General features: G+C 51.6%; 1 protein-coding gene across 2 annotated transcripts; it reads left to right on the top strand.

Moving 5' to 3' along the window:
• The first annotated feature begins 6,162 nt into the window (after positions 1 to 6,162).
• Positions 6,163 to 17,502, top strand: HAS3 (hyaluronan synthase 3). 2 transcript variants are annotated; one of them, XM_087420030.1, is made up of 4 exons: positions 6,163 to 6,246; positions 9,973 to 10,608; positions 13,282 to 13,383; positions 14,181 to 17,502. In XM_087420030.1, exons 2-4 carry the CDS (start codon positions 9,973 to 9,975, stop codon positions 15,102 to 15,104), a joined length of 1,662 nt encoding a protein of 553 aa, XP_087276156.1. In that variant the 5' UTR covers positions 6,163 to 6,246; the 3' UTR covers positions 15,105 to 17,502. The 2 variants fall into 2 exon arrangements, with proteins under 2 accessions (XP_087276156.1, XP_087276157.1); XM_087420031.1 differs by lacking the exon at positions 6,163 to 6,246 and adding an exon at positions 6,770 to 6,827.
• The last annotated feature ends 80 nt before the right edge of the window (positions 17,503 to 17,582 follow it).

Here is a 17,582-nt window from a genome sequence, read left to right as displayed (position 1 = left end):
CCTATGTTCAGTTCAAATCAGCATCCTGTCTCCTTTTCCTTTTTTCCTTCTGGTTTGATAGCTCTTTGGTTCATCGTTAAGTTTTTAAGGTCATTAATTCAAACAGGTGTGGCAGACAAGGTGCTAGGGGAAAGTGGATAGACAGTCGTAGCTCTGGAGCTCACGCGGGAATTGGATGGCTCTCTGCTGTCCTCCCAGTGCCAGAAATGCACTCGCAAATCTCAGCTGAGGAGAATCCTCGGGATGTGTCCTCAACCCTGAATAAATAATGGAATCATCTAGGGAATTAAAAAAAAAAAATCAGGCCTGGGGCTCACCCCTAGTGATTCTGACTAAATTGATCTGGGATAGGGTCCAGGCATTAGTGTTTTTTAAAAAGCTCCCCAGGTTTTAAAATCTAATGTGCAGCAGCCAGACGTGAGAACAACTGCATTAGCTTATCTGGTGAAAAAAGAAGATTGTGTGTGTGTGTTAGGGAGGTGTCCTAGCCAAAAAAATAGTAGGACATACTTTGGCGGGGGGGTCCCTCCTCATGAAGGAGCTGATGGGAACTGCCCCTACGCTCAGCTCTCCTCTAATTGCTTTTATGAAGGATCCAGCTTTGGACTTCCTCTGTGACAGTGACTAATGATGTCTTTAATCAAGAAAGAGGACAGAAGGCAGAAGTGCCAACACACTTAAGAACTGTGGTTGATGTTATTGTAACAAGAGCCAAATGAATTTGGAACAAGTTTACCTTAAGCGATTTGTTCCCCTCCTGCTGATCTGGCGACTGGGACTGTAGACTGGGGTTGCCTTCTGCTAAGATCTGGGAAAGTGCGTGTGCACTTGTGTAGTGAGTAAGTTCGCGTGTGTCCATTTCGTGTGCAGTGAGTTATGTGCACGTGTGGGTGTGGCCCTGCACATGGGTGCTTGCATGAGGCTAGGTTTACAACACCCAGAGGACAGAACCTCTCCCTGGGGCTTCCTCGGGCAGCAGTGCAATGCTGTTGACATCATTATTCTTGGAAACGCTTTTTTCAGGAAAAGCATCCTTTTAGCGTACTCCTAGAGCCCATATTTCTGTGCGCCTCCCTCCCTTACCCAGGATCACTGTGAGCCTGGATGAGGGTGTGAGTGGGGGCTGACACCAGCTGGGGTGTGCCAGGCAAAGCATGTGCCCTGCTCGGGGCTGTGCTGCCAGGAGGAAGGAGTCTTTTTATAATTCACGCAAAGGTGCTGGATGAGCTAGCACAGCTCTACATACCTCCCTTCCCTGCTAAATTCTCTCAAAGGAACAGTGGGAGGGATCTAAATAAAGAAAATCACTCAAGTTTGGCTACCACTAATCCCATATCCTGGCCCTCCCAACTTCCCTGCTTTCTTTGTGGACTGAGGTGGCCAAACCTTTCTCACATGAACGCACGTGTGATAGAGGCTGTGCCCCACCCAGTCCCAGCTCAGAGGGAAATTCTGTGAACTTACAATTCATATCATTTCAAAATACGTTTTCATTACAAAATTATTATACTTATTAATAGAAAATTTGGAGAATATAGAGGAAAAGACAAAGAGAAAAAAAACCATTTTCTACCACCCAAACAAACCTGATCTTAACACCTGGGTGAACTTCTCTCCTGCCTTTTAATTCATAGGATTTAAAAGAAAACAACAACATAAATGTAGTCATTCATATGTGACAATTTTGTATCCTGCCTTTTTTACTTAGCATTGCATTATCAGTGTTTTTGCGTATTCCTACATCCTCTTTGTGAACATAATTTTTAGTAGCCGCACAGTATTTCTCCAAGAAGGTAGATTATGGTTGAAAATCACCTTCTGGATTTTTTTCTGCAGTCACCTAGGGGAGAGAAAGAAAGGAAAGATGGCCGGGAAGAGCTTTTTCTGTTCAGCATTCCAAGAAAAGCACCTCCAGGTCTGGTTTGATATTCAGTATCGTTCTGGTGCGCCCTCCTAATCCTGACCTTCAAGCCAGCATAAAAGAACCTGGCCCCTTCGTAGGGGCTGACTGCTCTGCTGCCAGCAGAGCGGAGGCCCCTTAATTTGAAATGAAAACGACTCTTCCATCCAAGGAGAGAGAGCGAGAGACTAGAGTTAAAATCTCACCATTGGAACTCCAGCACAGAAAAGTCCTTACACCTGCTTCTTCAAACATGGCACCTAGAAATGGTACTGATTACAGAGTACTTGTCAGTAAGAGGGGAGAGTTATGAAAGGATAACTTTGTTTGGTAGTAGCTGCCTTGCTGTAGTCAAGGCACACACTTTCCACTTTGAATTATGTATTAACTAGTATTGCAGATTAAGCTGCCTTGAAGAGAAAGCCCTATTTAGTCAGCTGGGGGACATAACCTGCTACTCTTTGGAGGCCAGTTTACATTCACTTTCATTAGCTTCGAGAGGTTTTGATTGTGGTCAGCCCAGGGGAAGCTGATGGGAGGAAGCCTGGAGGGATTGGGGGAGACTTGGTAGCTTGGCTGCCATCCCCCATTCTGCTTTGCTTCGCTAGAAGCTGTGGGCTGGATGCCATCGAGGAGCACTGGAGCGTGAGGTCAGAGGGTGAGGAGGCAGCCTCTAGAGCGAGAATATTCCTTCTCCCCTCCCCCGCCCAGTCACTCTCTAGGAGACCAGCAGAGCAGAGCAATACCTGGTTACTGGCAGCCTTGTCCTGCAGCTTCAAGCACCAGTGATGACAAGAGAGATTGAATGGCAGACTCCTATTGGTGCAAGGTATTTGAGCATTTCCTGAGTTTGGATTTGAAAATTAGTGGAAAGGTGAAATCTTTGTTCGTGGAACTGTCAGCTTCAGTTACCACAAACCCTCCAAAGCTTTGAGGATGGCCCTTTCCACCCTCCAAACTGTAGAAGTCTCTTTCTCTGGATTATTCCTCCACCTCTACCCTCATTTGTGCCCAAAGTAGTTGATACTGCCTGTCCTCACCTCCACTTCCTGAAGGCAGCACCCACAGTTCTCATCGCTTCCCCTTCTCGGCTCTTTGTTGTGGTTTATACGCCTCCTAACAGGTCTCCTACACCCATTCCTTGTCCTTACCCCAAAATACCACCGGCTGTGCTGTCTCCAAAGAATACTTGTCACCTATTAGTACTTTGCTCAGACATCTTCAGTAGTTCTCCATCACCTGCAGGGTAAAATCCACACTCCTTATTTGGTCATTCAAGGCCTTCTGTCGTCTGCCCCTCGCATCCTCCTCCTCAGCAGCTAGAATTTATCAGGTGCTTCCTATACAGCGGGCACTGTTGCAAGTTCTTTAGTATCTGTTTCTTGTTTCATCCAGGCCTTTCTTTGCTATCCTTCAAACATACCTCACCCATTCCTCTACCTGCTCTTGTCCTTAAGCTATTTTTCCCATCTAGAATGCTCTTACCTCTCCACACAGTCAGCTCATGTTCTCCATGAAACTCTGCCGAGCCTATTCCAGCTCACAGAGATCTCTTTCCTGAAACCCTTCAACTCTTCGGGTTGGATCTTTCATCAACATTGCATCATAGGGCCGGCCCCGTGGCTTAGCGGTTAAGTGTGCGTGCTCCGCTGCTGGCTGCCCAGGTTCGATCCCGGGCGCGCACCGACGCACCGCTTCTCCAGCCATGCTGACGCCGCGTCCCACATACAGCAACTAGAAGGATGTGCAGCTATGACATACAACTATCTACTGGGGCTTTGGGGGAAAAAAATAAATAAATAAAATTATTAAAAAACAAAAAAAAACATTGCATTATAAACTGCCTTGTATGGTGACTTAATTTTTCAAGTGTATTTGTCTTCAAAATGGATAACCATCTAGACAACAGGGACCAGCCTGAGACTTCCCAGTGCCTAAGCACTGTTCTCTGCTCAGAGCAAGGCTTCAGTGTATGTTAAATGAATGCTGAAATACAGCACAAATCTTCTACTACTGAGTCAAACAGGGAGGCTTATCCTCTGGAACCTGTGTAAAAGCCAATTCAGCAACATCTGAATTCACATTTTTAAATGATTGAGTGTGGAATTAGTCCTATTTCTAAATCCCCAGTGGTAAGCAGAGATAAACTTGACCTTTATTGTACCAGCCCCTTAAAGATTCCCCTACCCACCTCCCCCTGAAGAGATAAATACAAATAGGGCACTGAAAACTGGATGCTAATTACAGTCAAATCCTCCCTGGCATAGACTGGCCACAAAGGTAAAAACTCTTCCAGCTGTCTGATAATACCAGGTCGCTGGCCCTGCAGATCAGAAAAAGAGAATCTGCTCCCCAGGGGAAGCCATTTAGGGGGCCCAGCCAATTGGTATGGGCAGAGTGTTTACTATACTGATGATGTTGCATCTGGACCTGCTGTTCATTTAAGAGGTTTTAATTGACTAGTGAGGTGGTGCTGTACCAGCCCACCACCATAAAAGCTAGCTGAGTGAGGTAGGCAATAAGCCTGTGGGATAAATTTGGAGCCTTAGAAATTAACTAGGCATGAGATGATCCTGGAGCAGACCCAGGAAACTTGCACCCAGAGAAGTCATGTTGCTGTTGTGCTGAGGGCAGACGGGATCTTTCCAAACTGGCTGCTCTATTTCTTAAGCTTCTAAACAGGTCGCTTTCAAGCAGCCAGTTGGCTGGATATGACTTACAGACACATTTTGCCTGGCCTGTGGAGTGTTTTTCTTAACTCCAACATTTGAAATAGTTGCCAACACTTAAAAATTAGAAGAGTTCACATAAAAATCTGGATTTCTTGTCAACAGAGCCCTGACCATGCTGGGCCCTCTGTCTCACAGGGACACCTCCTTTAAATGGGGCATTGGCTCCCCACCAGGCTGATGCACTCATTTTTGCTCCCGCCTAGCCCCTGCTTGTTTTCCCTGACCTAAAATGTTGCAGATTGCAAATGAGGGTGGGAGGCAGGATCAGACAGTTCCTTCAGTTGCTCCGCTAGCAACTCTAGGCTCTGTGATGCCCTCTGGATGTGGAGGCGGTGGCCCAGGGCTCTGGGAATCCATAGTGCAATCCAGAGAAGGCATTTTTCCTTAACAGTGTTCTCTGAACTTCTTGTCACCGAGTGTCACATCCTGGAGGGATGGGTATGTAGAATCCATAGCATCGGTAAATGGATGCCGTTCTCTGGTTGAAGGTAACTAGAGCAAACCTTACTGAGCACTTAGCTCTCAGCCAATCTCTTCAATCCTTCTAATATCTTTACAGTAGATACTCAGTCCCATTTCTGGGATGAAGACACTGTTAGTGTCACACAGCTAGTGGCAGAAGCAGCTCCAGAGCCCTCCTCTTAACCAAGTGCTTCTCTCTCAACCTGTGCATTATTAGCTCTTATCATAGCCCGTCTGAAGTTGTTCAGAACACATTCCCATTGTGGGTTTAATACTTTTGTGTGTTTTAAAAAGCACACACAAAAAAGAATGTTTATGCCATGTAGCATATTAGTGATGATTTTCTCAAGCAAAAGCGTGAAATGATTTGATTTCTGTAGTGCAAGATGGCGATGGGTGGAGTAGGTGTGCCAGGGGTCTTTGCTTGCCTGGGGGAGTGAGGAGTGAGCTCTGGGGCCCAGAGTGAGTGAGGGTGGGCAGGCAAGTCCCTGAGTCCCTAAGACTTCTGAGAGGAGCAGTTTGTAGACTGCAGCTCAGGTTCCTATAAATTTCCTGCAGCTTGGGAAGAAGTGATGGACATTATCTCATGTATGTTTGGAGAACATGTAAATTCATTTTTTACTAGTCTTTAATTATAATTTCTCTTCAAGTTTTTCCGAGATTTAGATGCTCAATGTGTTCAGCTGGTGCTAAACTTCCTTCCTCTGCTCACTCCCCACCTCTCCCCGACCGACCCCACCTCATCCAAGTCTAGCACCGCTTCCAGGGACCTGGAAACGACAGGCGACAGGCGATAGGGTCGGTTGGGAATTTAGGAGGTCATGGATGTCCGAAATAAAGGTGTAAAAAAGGGGAGGAGGAATTGATTTTGGCTTTAAGACACCGGAACTTCCAAGGTTCCTGCAAAACCATTTGCAGCTTTTGCAAACAGCCTTAAAGTCATCAGCGCCCCACTGCGGAATTCAAAGCTAAGCTTGTCACAATTGTTAACACCTTCTTTGACCAGTCTTTTTATATTTGACAATTATTCTCTTCTGCGCCTCTGTTTTGTCGGCAGGAAGGTTCTGCTGTCTCGGGTTTCACGAGTACCCTATACAGCCCCTTCGCGTGGAAGCCGGGGGAAGATTTCTCTCCGCTCGCCCGCTTTGCAGGGTGAGTAGGTTTCGAGGCTTAGAGAGCGGGGCGCAGGGGAGGGGAGAACGGAGACTAACCATTTTGGAAGTCCCTATGGGTTACATTGAAAGTTAACCACGGTCCAGGTTCTAGGTTGAGCACAATGACCGCCTCCCCCTGGGCAGCTGGCCCAGGGCGAGCACAGAGGAGCTCGGCCTTTGGCCTCGTTGCGGGAACCCAGTTTCCGAGAGCGCAGAGACTGCGAGTCTCCGCGAACCGGCGGAGCCGCGTCCACGCGGGACCCGGCGTCCCGCCGAGCGCCGGCCGCGTGGAGCTTCCTCCGGCCGAGCCGGGAAGGGGGGTGCTCCCTCGCGGCCCTCGGGGGAGCCCTCCCACTCTTCCCAACTTTCCCGGCCCCAGGGCCGGAGGAGGGCGCCTCTCCCGGCGGGGACGCGCTGGGTACTTAAAGGCGGCTCGGCGGGGCCGGCGCTTGTCAGTCGGAGCGCGCGGCGGCGGCGGCGCACGGTGGAGCGAGGCGCGGCGGCGGCGAGGAGCGGGAGGAGGGGCATGGAGCCGCCGCGGGCCTGCTGAGCACCGGAGCGCGGGCAGCCGGCGGCACGGTGAGCGCGGGCTCGGCCGGCTGGCCGCCTCGGAGGGACGGGCCGCGCGAGGGCTGCGCGGGGCCCCGGGCGCGCAGGGCTCTGGGGTGCCTCTTGCCGAGCCCCGCGGACCCCCACCCGCTCCCCCGGCCGTGCGGGCGCCGCGTCCAGCGCCGGGAGGCAGGCTCAGGGCTGCGGCATCTCCAGGCTTCCCGGCGGCGGTTCCTGCAGCCCCTTCCCCACTGACCCCTCCTCCCTTTCTTCTCCTCTGGCCTCTCCTCCCTTCCTCCCTTGGGGCCCCGGTTTTGTGAATGGATTAGGAGGCGGACGACGGTGTGGGGCACGAGGCTGGTTGGAGTATCTCCCCCTCCCCGGTCCGTGGGTTCGCACCTGTCCAGGCACCAAGACGCTCGGCGGCCCGGCTTCTGTGGGTCAGCCGGGCCACAGCCGCACGTATCCGCGGGCCTGGGCTCCCCTTCCCTTGCCGGCTCGGAGGGGCCGGGAGGGCGGCCGGGCGCAAGTTTCCATCCCACCGCGTGTGGGCCCCGCAGCAGGGCACACCTGTCAGCTGGAGAGGCGGCACACTGGGCAGCCCCACAAAGTTTCGGGGGTAGACTGGCGGTGTGCGTCCTTGGCTGGGGGTTTTCTCCTTCCGTCGTCTGGGGAAGGGGGTGAAGACGGTCTTAGGGAGCGCCCCCAACCTAGTGTCCTTGAAGCCGGATGCACGTTAGCCTACAAGGGCCAAGCTCTCGTGCATCCCTTCTGAGCGAAGGAGCAAGGAGGTGGAGGGGCGGCGGCAAGAGGCGTTCTAGCCTCTCCTCCTTCGGCTTGGTGCGACACGGCCCCGTCTGGACAGGGGCACCTCAACCAGAGCCCACACCACCGCCTGATTTCACGTGGGGCCTCCGCTTGCGGGACCTTCTTGGGTCCTCTGTGGGGTAGAGGTGCCGTGGTAATGCCTCCAATTCCTGAGCGGGGGAAGGAGGGTCCCGCCTGGGGAAGGAGGGGGCTGGCGACACCGAGGATGCCGCCTTTGTCTGCAGGCACACTTTGCCAAGGTAGCTGGGGCCCCGAGGGCATGAGAGGGGCCTAGTCCGACTGATTCCTTGGGTTTTCCGTTCCTTCCCGGCTGGGTCGTGGGAAACCGGCACGTGGGTGTGGCCGACGCCGCCTTTGCCAGAAGGCGAGGCTCAGGCGGGGATGAGAAGCGTGGCGAGTGCCTTCCCAGTGCATTAACCTGGTGGGCACCGCCTCTAGGACTGCACCGAGGCGGGGCGCCAGGGCCCGGCACGTTGCTGGGCTGGCCTGGCGCCCCCCTGCCCTTTCCCAGAGCACAGGCAGCCAGTGGTGCCCGCAGCGCCCCCTCGGCATGTAAGCTCTAGAAGGGGCGGGGGTTGCTCCTGGGCGGGATGCAGGGCCTGGGGGCCCCTGTGCCGCAGGTGCGTGCCAGTGTGCCGGGGACCCAGAGAGGGCTGGAAGTCCTGCAGAGGAAGCACCGGCAAGCTCCCCTGGATAGCAGGGCAGAGTGCCGGGTGGCCCAGCTTCCCAGAGGAGGGAGGCTGCCAAAAGCACTTTCCGGAACGGAAGCTGTTGGAATGCTACTGGTACCTGAGTCTCAGGCTGATTTAGGCAGTGATTGGTGTTCCTCACCCCTCCTAGGTGGCTAAGTGCCTGTTTCCCTGACAAGGTGTGTTTGTGTTGGGGTGTGGGTCAGGGGTCTGTTTCAGTGAGACCTAGAGTTGGAGCAAGCTTGGAAGTGAGACCTCATTGTCTGTAGAAGGTGGGTGGTGGTGGTGGAAACAGGATTCTCCAGATCAGGCAGGTGGCAAGGAGAGGAGATGGGGAGAAGGCCTCAGAAAGGAAGTGGGGAGCTGTGCTCATCAGCCTTCCCCCCTCACCCATCAGCCTTCCCACTTGGGTTGTCCTTCAGAGCTGGAAGTGCTTCCATTTTCAGTGAAATGATTTACCTGAGCCCTGTGGAGCAAGAAACCATTGGAACCCCTCATTGGGGGGATACTAAGTCTCAGAGAAACTTGGGCAAGGTCAGGCAGCCAGGATGGAGTAGAGCTGTGTGTCAAGCACAAGTCTTCTGGTGCCCAGTGCTAGGCTCTTTGCATTAAAACACAGCTGTTTCCAACTGGGCAGATGCTAGGTGCCCTGACTTAGTTGCAAATGAAACCTGGCAGCATTTCCAGGAGCTGCGGGCAGGGGGACGAGCATAGAGATTCCATGCGGGCACTAGGACCAAGTAGATGGGGCTTCCCAGGCAGCCACCCCTCCCAGGCTGCTGCAGTGGTAGCTGCAGTTGCTTCTGATGCCCGAGTGCTGGCCTTCCAGGAGGGCTGTCCACACCCCAGCTCTCATTTCCTCTTTCCCTTGTCTGCTTTTCCCAGTCACTTTCCTTTTCTTTCCTGCCCCTCAAGTAAATGAGAAAAAGGTGAGAAAGCAGAGAACACGGAAACTTTCTCTTACTGATTTCGCTGTTTCAAGAAAGGGAAGCTATTTCCTTTTTTCCCTGGTGCCTTTTTATGTTTCCTGCTGTTTCTTGTCTTTTCTTCCCCCACTTTCTTCATGGCCCTCATTGGTGGCTGTCCTTTACTGGTGAATATTCCCCTCCCAGCGTGCAGTCTCCTAGTGGGTACAGGTAGAGGCTGCCTACCTGCCTTGGCCCTCCCTCTCTCTGGCCCCTCAGATGCTCAGAGCTGCCTCTGGCCTCAGGCTCACCTCTACTGAAGCTTGCCTAGAAGAGCTTTGGGTCAGGTAGATCCCAGTTCTGCCATCCACCAGCGGGGTATCACATAGCTCTCCCTGGCTTCTGATTTGTCTAACAATAATAAATCCTACTCTAAGTGCTTCACATAGGGAACCCATTTAACCCTCAAAGATGCTACGAGGTTAGTGCCGCAGTCCACATTTTACAGGTGGATTAACTAAGGGGCAGAACACAGTCACACAGATAGTATGTGGCAGAAGTGGGATTTGAACCCCAGGAGCCTAGATTCTGAGTCTACAAACAGTCTTAGTCAAGCTCAATAAATGGTAATGGTTCTTATTAGTAGGTCATTTCCCCTGTTCTAGGGCTAGGCCCAGAGAAGATGCCCCTGCTCCCCCTGACTGGAAATGCTGCCTCCTGCCTGACCCCCCATCTCCTGCCTTCTCCCACCAGATGCCGGTGCAGCTGTCAACAGCACTGCGTGTGGTGGGCACCAGCCTGTTTGCCCTGGCAGTGCTGGGTGGCATCCTGGCAGCTTATGTGACAGGCTACCAGTTCATCCATACAGAAAAGCACTACTTGTCCTTCGGCCTGTATGGTGCCATCCTGGGCCTGCACCTGCTCATCCAGAGCCTGTTTGCCTTCCTGGAGCACCGGCGCATGCGGCGGGCAGGCCGGCCACTGAAGCTGCCCTCCCCGCTGCGGCGCTCAGTGGCACTCTGCATCGCTGCATACCAAGAGGACCCCGACTACTTGCGCAAGTGCCTGCGCTCGGCCCAGCGCATCGCCTTCCCTGACCTCAAGGTGGTCATGGTGGTAGATGGCAATCGCCAGGAGGACGCCTACATGCTAGACATCTTCCATGAGGTGCTAGGTGGCACCGAGCAAGCCGGCTTCTTTGTGTGGCGCAACAACTTCCATGAGGCGGGTGAAGGGGAGACAGAGGCCAGTCTGCAGGAGGGCATGGACCGTGTGCGGGATGTGGTGCGGGCCAGCACCTTCTCATGCATCATGCAGAAGTGGGGAGGCAAGCGAGAGGTCATGTACACAGCCTTCAAGGCCCTTGGTGATTCGGTGGACTACATTCAGGTAAGGATGCCTCTCTAGGAGTGTATGGACATGTGGATGTGTCCAGCCAGCCAAGCAAACTCTCCTCCTGGGATTTGAGGTCCAGTCTAGGTCCCTTGTGTTGTGCACATCCCTCCTCTGCACTTAAGAAGGCAACAAGGCATAATGGTTCTGAACAGCAGTCCTAAGGTCAAAAAGATGGATGGATGGAATCCTGTCTCTGCTGTTACTTGGCTCTGTGACTTGGGTAGGTTTCTGATTGGTATCCCTATAATAATAATAATAGCAAACAGGTGTATAGCATTTACTTCATACCAGACACTGTTGTAGGCACTTCATACATATTAGTTCTTTTAATCCTCATAAATCTCCTGGGGGTAAATATTATTATTTCCACTCATAGGTGAACCTGAAGCACAGAGAGGCTAAGTAACTTGCCTAATGTTACACAGCAGTATGGTGCAGAGCCAGGGTTTGAGCCCAGGCAGTCTGTTTGAAGTCTGCCTTCATCCATTGTGCAATACTGTCTCGCCCTTGGCAACATAAGATGAGCCTCTTCATAAAGAAGTGTGGTGAAGAGCAAAAGAAATCATGCTCCAAAACACTCAAATATTATTTTAGTTATAGGCCAAAAAGTCCTCTTCCTGGTGTCAAATTCGTATCTGTGAGGTGGGGGGACACAGGTGCGAATCATCCCCCAGCCTGAGCCTGCAGCAGTCTTGGCAGGGCCAGGACCCTGAACAGACCCTGCCTAGCTTCCAGTGAAAGGGATCATTGACACCAGCCTGGAAATCTTATTAGGTTGATAAGGTTAACACAGCTCCAATTTTCAAATAACAAAACCTAGAGAGAACTGAGTAAAGCTCACACATTTCAATACCAAGTAGAGACTGACACCCAGGACCCCAGATTTCTGGCCCAGCATCTGGACCACTCCTGTGTTTCTGCCCTTCTCCGCACATGCCAGAGGGTTTTGCCCATCACTTGAATGAACAGCTGCCATTGTGGTAGCCGCCTGTGTACCAACTGAGTCTTGCTGACAGCATGTTGAGTACTCCAATATTTAAATTTTCTATATTGTACTCACCTAAAAATAGCTTGCTACAGATTTTTTGGTTTTGGCTCTTTTCAAAGTTGCATTCTCACACGAGAGTTGTGATTTTTCTGTCTTCCTAGCCCCAAGGACCTCCTCAGCCTTTAAGAGAGGGACGTGAGGCAGTTCTTGGTTCTGCAGTTCACCTAGGGTTGAGGGACCTTTGAAACTTTCCTGGGGACTTGGAAGGCTTAGAAAAAGCCCTGAGCCCTGGAACATACTCCAGCCCCAGTGACTGTCACCCACTCTCTAGAAGCAGGGGATCCCCCCAGACCTGCTCTACCACACATCTTCCTTTCCTGAGCATTTCCTGTTTGTTCTGGTGGCTCACACACCTGAGCCAGCCTTTCTCTTTTCGGCTCTGGGCTTACTGCCTGGGGCAGCCCTGAGCTGGAGTCAGTGAACTCTCAGTGGATTTCAGCCTGTCTTCCAACAGCCCTGCTGAGGGTATGCCTTTCCCTCTGTGGGAGACAACCCTGCCCCAGCCAGTGGAGGAAACCCAAGCAGCCAAGAGCTCTAACCCCTAACCCTGCTCAGCTGGGAAGACCTCCCTGGAGTGATGAAGCTGAGCAGCGTGAAGAATGGGTTAGGGTCAGGGCAGGAAGCAGCTCTGAGACCAGCAGCACTGGGAAGCTTGGCCTATAAGCTGAGGAGGCTCTGGGAGTCTGGCCTGAGGCTCCCTGGGACCTTCCTGGGACCTTCGGATGTAAGGATGTGTCGGTGGGGAGGAAGGAGGGAGCAGGGTGATGGCTCTGCCTGGTTCCCCCCTCAGCCTCTTACTGCTGCTTGTCTGTGGCCACCAAGTCTTCTAACATGGAGAAAGCTGGGTAGGGCTGAGGTATGGGGGGCAGCAGCCCCCTTCCTGCAGGTTAATGGGCTCTCAATTAGCAGCTTTAGTCAAAGAATTTTAAGCTTTTGCAGAACTGGGTTTGGCCCCATCTGTGGATACTGTTCTTTGCCCTGTCAGGGGTCAGGAAACCAATTCCCCTGCCCAATGGTTAACTGGGTTCTTTCTACCATCAGTAATTTTCTAGAAAACCGACCAGGAGTCAGCCACCAGGGTAAGTGTTCATAGCCCAGAGGAGAATCCAGGCGAGAGCAGCCCTTGGCCGCCATGTCAGTGGGGGACCTGTAACTAAGTAGATACGTCCTCCACTTAGGCTGTGAGTTGTCCAAGAGGCCAGAGCCTGAAACAGGGAAGACCCTGTTAATAATCTTATGGGAGAGCTTTGGCCAGCAGCATCTGGCAAGAGCCATTTCTTGGCCTTCTGAGGAGTGTCTGCTGGCCTTGGTCTAGCCACTGTGCCTGTCATCTGATTTCAGTGACTTGTTCCTCCTTTCTTCCCAAGGACCCCCAGAGAAATATTTTGAGAGCATTTCTGAGGAGCCTGGCTCTGTAGGGGCTAAAAACTTGTGCAGTACTAAGCATTTCTCTTTCCAGGCCCAGCACTGACAGTCTCCTGGCTTTCTCTCTCAGCCTAGTAGCTGTCGAAGGGGGTTATGTCCCTCAGGCAGTGAGCAGCCTGGCGTGTGTGTGTGTGTGTGTGTGTGTGTGTGTAGACCTGAGGTCACAATGGGCTGACAGTGCACTCCCTCTGCAGGTGTGTGACTCTGACACTGTGCTGGATCCAGCCTGCACCATTGAGATGCTTCGAGTCCTGGAGGAGGACCCCCAAGTAGGGGGAGTTGGGGGAGATGTCCAAGTAAGAAGTAACCAAGGATTCCTGGGGGTGGGGGTCTGGACTCTTTCTGCTTCCTAATCCAACTGGATATGCTGGGAAATGGGCATCTTGACTTCCTAGTATTGGGGGGAGGGGGAAGTTCCTCTTTGACAGTTGTCACTGGTATCAAAGGGCTCACTTGCCCCTTTCCTGCTCTTTTTCAACCTGAGGGAAAAAAATCACTTAACAGATATGTAGAAAGCCTGTGCTGCTGGGAGGGGCACAGTATTTGGAATCCATCGATCCTGGAGGGTGCCTTCTTTTTGGCCGGTGGTGTAGCAAGCACCTCCAAAGTTATACCCTTGAGAAACCCTTGCTCTTAGGAAGTTGTGCTGAAGAGCTCTGGGCAGTATGGTAAGAATGAGGGGCCAGATCTTGAGGGCACTGCTGGCAACAGACCATGTCTTGCCAAGAAGCTTTCCAACTGCAGAAGGGTCAGGATGGGTGGCTGGGATGTTGCTTTGCATCTTTTTCAAGCCCTCCTCTCTGCCACCGCCACAGGCTGCCTCCTGAAATTGATGGCGGCTTTGACTGCAAGCAACTTCACTGGGACAATCAGTGTAGATGACACAGTGGAGAGGTGGGGCTGGTGCTTGGGAGAGTAACCAGGTGTGGTTGGCTCCTCTGAGCCTCAGGTTTCCAAGCTCTGGCTGGGCTAGGACTGATGGCCAGAAATTTAAGCAATGGGCTACAGAACTCAGGGAAAGGAGGCCTCTCTGGTGTCTCCTGGGGCTCATGTCGTCAGGTGAGGGGGCCTAGCATCTCTGGTTCCCTTACAGATCCTCAACAAGTATGATTCGTGGATCTCCTTCCTGAGCAGCGTGCGGTACTGGATGGCCTTCAACGTGGAGCGGGCCTGCCAGTCCTACTTTGGCTGTGTGCAGTGTATCAGTGGGCCCTTGGGCATGTACCGCAACAGCCTCCTCCAGCAATTCTTGGAGGACTGGTACCATCAGAAGTTCCTAGGCAGCAAGTGCAGCTTTGGGGATGACCGGCACCTCACCAACCGAGTCCTCAGCCTTGGGTACAGGACTAAGTATACAGCGCGCTCCAAGTGCCTCACAGAGACCCCCACCAAGTACCTCCGGTGGCTCAACCAGCAGACCCGCTGGAGCAAGTCTTACTTCCGAGAGTGGCTCTACAACTCTCTGTGGTTCCATAAGCACCACCTCTGGATGACCTACGAATCAGTGGTCACAGGTTTCTTCCCCTTCTTCCTCATTGCCACAGTCATACAGCTTTTCTACCGTGGGCGCATCTGGAACATTCTCCTCTTCCTGCTGACGGTGCAGCTGGTGGGCATTATCAAGGCTACCTATGCCTGCTTCCTTCGGGGCAATGCAGAGATGATCTTCATGTCCCTCTACTCCCTTCTCTATATGTCCAGCCTCCTGCCAGCCAAGATCTTTGCCATTGCTACCATCAACAAGTCTGGCTGGGGCACCTCTGGCCGAAAAACCATTGTGGTGAACTTCATTGGCCTCATCCCTGTGTCCATCTGGGTGGCAGTCCTTCTGGGAGGGCTGGCCTATACAGCTTATTGCCAGGATCTGTTCAGTGAGACAGAGCTAGCCTTCCTTGTCTCTGGGGCCATCCTGTATGGCTGCTACTGGGTGGCCCTCCTCATGCTGTATCTGGCTATCATTGCCCGGCGATGTGGGAAGAAGCCAGAGCAGTATAGCTTAGCTTTTGCTGAGGTGTGACATAGCCCCCAAGCAGAGCGGGAAAAGTGCAATGGGTAAGGGAGGGAAGGGGAATGGAAGAGAAAACACATGGTGGGAGGGAGGGAGTGCTGTTTTAGTTTCTTAATGGTCCAAAGGACAAATATGAAGTGCAAAGATTGGTGACCGTAGTATGGCCTTGGGCAGTTCTGCTCAGAGGAAGCAACACTGATTCCAGCTCAGGGGGGCTCAGGAGACATGTTTTCAGGCTGCCTGCCTGCTTGCCTCTGCATGCATGGTGGTCTCTGGGAAAGATTCCACTTCCTCCCCAGGGATCCAGAGAGAACTCAAAAGTGCTAAACCAAACAGTAAGTTCCATTCAGGGGCAACTTCTGATAGGTAAGTGAGCAATGACAGCCTATGGGAAGGGGTTCTCTTAGTCCATCTGAGCACAACCAGAGGTGGTGGGAGAATTTCTGAGATCTGGGCCAGCTAGTAATGTGTCCCCCCTCAATCTAGTTATCAATGCAATAAGATTGTGCCTGAACTACAAGGCCCAGAAACCTCATCTTTGGGTATCAGAAAACAGGGTCCAGGAATGGTGCTTTATTATGTGATGCACCCCATTCCATGTCTCAGCATCTCAAGGATGAGCCAAACTAGCAGGGAGTTAGCACTGAATTACTTTTAAGCGTACATATGTGTGAGGAAAGTTTGCCAGGAGGAATGAAAACTGGTGGTGGTGCTAAAGGCCATGGACTATATGGAGGCCTTGGGCTGAGGGCATTCCACCTGGAAATTGCCCAGATGTCTGGATTAGCTTTTCTGGGATCTCTGCTGGTAAGAGATTTTTTCATCATCTACCCGGAAGATTAAACCCCAACATGCTCAGAAAGGAAGTAAGGGCTCGGGTATTTCAACTTGTATGCTCCCAAATTCCTCTCAAATTCAGCTCTAAGCCTAAGCCTCCTCACTTATCTTTCTTCAAGGTGAGGCAGTTACCTCTTCCATCCTCCTCATCATCAGGCAAGTTTTTCAGGCGGAAAGTGAGGCAGAGCCTGGACTCTCATAGACCCCTCTGCAATAGGCAAGCCTGCCCTCAGCACATGGGCGAAAAACCAGTGGGAGCTGGTCTGACCAAATTGGCTAGTATTTTGGAACTGCTTGGGCAGATTCCTTGGCAGCTGGGTAGCATGCATGACTTTCAGGCTACAGTTCTTGACAATCGTCTCTACTGGAAAGCTTTTCAGTGTTTCCTAAGTGAACCCTCAAATCCAAGCTGGTCATCTTTGAGACTGTCCATTCTCCTCAGTGGCTTCTCCAGGGAATTCTTACAGCCAAGTTGTGGAAAGTCACTACTGCATCTGCTTGCTTCTTTCCAGGAACCAAACTGGAAGATGGAATTGGTTCTAAATCCTAAAGTTCTTGCTTTCTCTCTCACTCCTCTTGGGGCTGTTTGATTTCCCTCTGTTTTTTGGGGGGAAGTGAGGGAAGGCTATTTTCTAGAGATTTGCAATCCATAGACCGTTATCAGCTCTTGGGTTTGAAACCTGGGATCTTGACTAAGCCTTTGATTTGCAGTTGCTTGCTCGCACTCTCCCTCCCTCACAACGTCCATTCTCAGAGGGGCCAGCTAATCCCTCAGAACCAGCACAAAGGTAGAGAGTAGTAGAGGGGGCAAGCCTCTAGCGTGCCCAGGTGCTTCCTACCAAGGAACAAAGTGTGCTCTGAGCCACAGATTGGCAAATCCTGGTGCTTTCCTTCATCTCCCATGAACACAAGGGTTTTCCAGGTGCAGCCAACACTGCTGCCATCACACACACCTCGAGTTTCTGATAAGACTGCTGGTTGATGTTGGGCCCAATCCACGAAGGCTGGGAAGAGGCAGCAGGCATTTGCTGAAGGCAGTTGTTCCAGGCTCTTCCGTGTTTTTCCTGGCCAAGAAGTAAACTATTTTGAGCACTACAATGGAGGAAATCCGGTCAGCCAACTGCAGAGCTCAGACTTAACTAAGGGCTTGTTTTTCTTCAGCTTTGAAGGTTAATGTAGGATGGACTCCCAGATGAATTCCTGGCTGTCCTACCATCAGCTCTGCCTTGCACCGGGGTCATCAACTTTCCTCAGATCAAGAATAGGCAGGTACAAGTAGTGGGCTCACAACGTTTGACCTCGACTGGTTTTTCTAAGTTATTTTGTATGTTTTTCAGCAGCAAAACCAAACTGGGTCTTCAGCTTTATCCCCGTTTCTTGCAAGGGAAGAGCCTTTATACAATTGGACACATTTTGGTTTTTCCTGAGAATTTTAACCCTCTTTTGTATTATTTCTACAATAATTTGTAAACATATTTATTCTTTTTTTTACTTTTCAGGCCAAATTTTTTATACTGCACTTATTTGTCAAAATAAAGATTCTCACGTAATGCTGGTATCTGAGCTACTTCTTCCCTCTTTGTATTTAATGAAACCTAGCTCTTTACTCCAGTTTCAAAAGACGCACTGGAGATAGAAACATAGGTTTGT

This window comes from Ceratotherium simum, chromosome 30 (genome assembly GCF_057802395.1).
Source record: "Ceratotherium simum simum isolate JZ-2026a chromosome 30, ASM5780239v1, whole genome shotgun sequence".
Taxonomy (NCBI): domain Eukaryota; kingdom Metazoa; phylum Chordata; class Mammalia; order Perissodactyla; family Rhinocerotidae; genus Ceratotherium; species Ceratotherium simum.
The sequence above is the reverse complement of the archived record's forward strand: the minus strand, read 5'-3'. Positions and strand labels throughout refer to the sequence as shown.

What these genes read in the sequence shown, in the direction of transcription:
- HAS3 (XM_087420030.1), top strand. Translation starts at nt 9,973, where the DNA reads ATGCCGGTGCAGCTGTCAACAGCACTGCGTGTGGTGGGCACCAGCCTG. An exon ending in ATTCGGTGGACTACATTCAG is followed by an intron (nt 10,609 to 13,281) that starts GTAAGGATGCCT and finishes CTCCCTCTGCAG; the next exon opens with GTGTGTGACTCTGACACTGT. An exon ending in GAGTTGGGGGAGATGTCCAA is followed by an intron (nt 13,384 to 14,180) that starts GTAAGAAGTAAC and finishes GTTCCCTTACAG; the next exon opens with ATCCTCAACAAGTATGATTC.